At 41.7% G+C, this 3024-nt stretch overlaps 1 protein-coding gene across 1 annotated transcript in view; it reads left to right on the top strand.

The window, feature by feature from the left end:
• Window positions 1-298: 298 nt before the first annotated feature.
• ATIC (5-aminoimidazole-4-carboxamide ribonucleotide formyltransferase/IMP cyclohydrolase) overlaps window positions 299-3024 on the top strand; it is a 67198-nt gene continuing 64472 nt past the window's right edge. The window contains exons 1-2 of the mRNA XM_015821654.1: window positions 299-385; window positions 1754-1880. Coding sequence (XP_015677140.1) covers window positions 364-385; window positions 1754-1880 — 149 coding nt within the window. The 5' untranslated portion in view covers window positions 299-363. The remainder of the gene's footprint in view (window positions 386-1753; window positions 1881-3024) is intronic.

Below are 3024 nucleotides of genomic sequence, written 5' to 3'. Positions count from 1 at the left end.
GTGGAACTACAGAGTTTTACATGGTACAAACGAGGTAGAAGATACTGTTACAGCACCAAAGCCATTTAGTCCAGGTGACCATTGAATGTGGTTTCAGCTTTTACACTTGTCCCTTGGCTAGAAAAAGTCTAATTCAGGGATCACTCCCCTTTTCTTTCAGCACCCAAGCTCTCTGTGCTTCTTTCCACTTCTGACTCAAAGCCTCAGTGATTCAGTTCTCTCCCCGCCTTCCCAGCATTCAATCCTAACTCCACCCCCTTCCTTCAACTACCACCTCATTTATTTCCCCCGCGAGGGGCAGGCTTTCTTTCTCATCGCTTGTTCTTCTCCGGGACTGTTTTCTTGCAGAGGGTCTCTACAAACATGGCTTTGAGGCAACAGCTGGGTGAGTTTCAGTTGCCATGTGTGGCGTCTCGACGCTGCGGGTTTGCTGCACTGCAAAAATTTTGCTCGTTTATTTTCTCAGCAGCAGAAAACGCCCCACTCTGAAAGGAGAAGGGAGCACCGCCCGTTGGAGGGCTCTGCCTGGTTTGGTGATTGGCTTACGGGAGGGCTCCTCTTCGGCCTGGTGTACTCTGTGTGCTGAAGTTCTATCTGATCTGTCCAGTGTTATTCAGAAGCAAGCCTCGTGGCCTGCATTGGCGCTTTTCCCCATATGACTTAAATTGAAGGGAAACTGTTGCACAAAAGTTACAAAAGGCTAGAAAGCATGTACTACTAGGTGTTAAAAATCAATGTGCATAGTTAATCAGTGCCCTGATAGGTTAAAAGTTTTAACCCCGACCCGTCCAAATTGCAAGTTAAGGCCCACGAAGATCAGAAGCGAGTGGAGTTTCGTTCTTGGATTGAATCCCTTTCAACTATTGTTGGAAGGTTGCCTTTTTCCATGCACCTTCTTTGGCTCCCGACGAACGTAATCCGCAATTTTTCTCCCTGGTTTGGTGGTTTCTTTTTTGCATATTTTTTCAAGAGGAGCTTGCAAATACGCAGGGACAATTTGCAGTCTAAAACATAAAGTGCAACGCGATCTTCGCCATTTGATTCTTATAACTGCGTTGGAGATTCGCAAACTTCGAATTAAATAGAATCCTTCGAATCCTATTGAAGAACAGAGTACAAAACCAACATGTTACCTCACATTCACAGTGCACTTTGCCCTCTTATTTATGGCCAATACATTTTCTCTTGTGTTATTCCTGGGAAATGTATATGAAAAAATTTGGGTAGGAATAAATTAACAAAAGGAAGAGCTAGAGCAGCTGCCCCATTATTCTGTTATCTCAATCATTACATCAGTTGGGAGGCAGAAGGAAAATTGAAAATGTTTTGTAAAATACATTTTGTAAAAGCTCCAAGATTATTTATACAAGCCCTCTTTATTCTGATAATAAACAAAATTTATTCTGGGCTAGCTCCCTCCACCAGTGATGCCTTCCTCATGTGAATTACAACACCAGCAACACTGAAAGTAATTGACGCTGTAATTCAACACCTATTGGAAATGCTGAATTATAGAAGATTGTTGTTGAGTTATGCTGAGAAGTGGCAATATTTCCATTTAGTGGTAGCAGGAAAGGCAATGTGTGACTGCAACCTACTTGGTACATCAGTTTTTAAAAACAATCTTTTTTCATTGGTGATTACCAGTTCTTATAATAGAACTATAGTGAGTTTAGCTATATAACTGGTCCTGTTTGAATGTGGGGTTTTCCTGTATATCAATATTCTCATTCAAGAATTTCTTTTGTTTCAGCTTTATTTAGTGTCTCAGATAAAACCGGCCTGGTGGAATTTGCAAAATGTCTGACTTCCTTGGGTTTGACTTTGGTTGCCTCAGGAGGAACAGCAAAAGTTCTTCGGGATGCAGGTTTGAATGTCAGGTAAAATAAAAGATTGGACTTGATTGGATCTTGCAGTGTTGTCTCTGGGCTTGGTCTGACAACTGGGGTGACAAAGCCTCACTTTGCTTCTTCTGTTACATCACAAATAGAGCTTTCTGACATCAGTTCTGAGAAATGTTATTGTATAACTCAGAATTCTGCTATGTTAAAATTTGCAAGGTGTTATGATAAAATTACTCATGCTTCCATTGTTAATTGTTTAATTTTCATCCAGTGGAATACTTACTTTGAAGGATAATGAAATGAAGCCCCATCTGCTGGATGCAGGCAGCACACAAAACCATGCCTTCTCTGGTCTACAGAATCGGTCCCTGGCCTCTGATCTAGACTATGGGTGTCTAACTGCCAGCCCGTGGGCTGGTTTCATCATGCGGAGGCCATGCCCACCCCAGCTCCGGCAATGCGAAAAAAGTTGTGATATGTCACAATGTCACATAATGCGTGAGTTTGACATCTAGACCCTCTTCAGTCAGGCCAGGCTACATAATACTGAGACAACATTGGTCATGCTGGTCATTGAACTTTGGAGGGCACACGATGAAAGTGGCCAGTCTGTCTGGCTCTCCTAGATCTCTTGATGGCTTTTGATACCATTGTTTGGTATCTTACTGGACCAGGTCCAGGTATTGAGAGTGGGAGGTGCTATTTTGCAATAGTTTTCCTTTTTTCCCCCCTGTGGCTGATACCAGTCAGTTATGGTGGAAGAGAAGTCCAGCCCTAGGCCCTGTTATGTGGAGTTACTCAGAGCTCAGGTCTCTCTCTCCTCCTCTTTAACATCTATATGAAGTCTCTGGAAGAGTTCATCATCATCGGTATCCCATTATACATATCCCATTATACGTCTCTACCCATGTTGGACAAATTATGCTATTTAGGTACTAGCTCATTGCCTGGATACTAAAAGGACCTGGAGAGAGAAATTCAATTTATTTATTTATTTATTTTTATTTATTAATTGTATTTATATCCCGCCCTTCTCCTTTCGGACTCAGGGCGGCTGACAAATGATAAAAAGCTAACATATTACACCTAGTTAAAATTTAATTAAAATGAAATATTTGAGAATGTCAAATTTAAAAGTAATTAAAACCCCTATAAAATCCCCTAGGCCAGTCCCGCTTGC

The sequence above is a fragment of the Protobothrops mucrosquamatus genome, unplaced genomic scaffold (assembly GCF_001527695.2).
Source record: "Protobothrops mucrosquamatus isolate PMUCROS unplaced genomic scaffold, P.Mucros_1.0 scaffold1377, whole genome shotgun sequence".
Lineage (NCBI taxonomy): Eukaryota > Metazoa > Chordata > Lepidosauria > Squamata > Viperidae > Protobothrops > Protobothrops mucrosquamatus.
The sequence above is the reverse complement of the archived record's forward strand: the minus strand, read 5'-3'. Positions and strand labels throughout refer to the sequence as shown.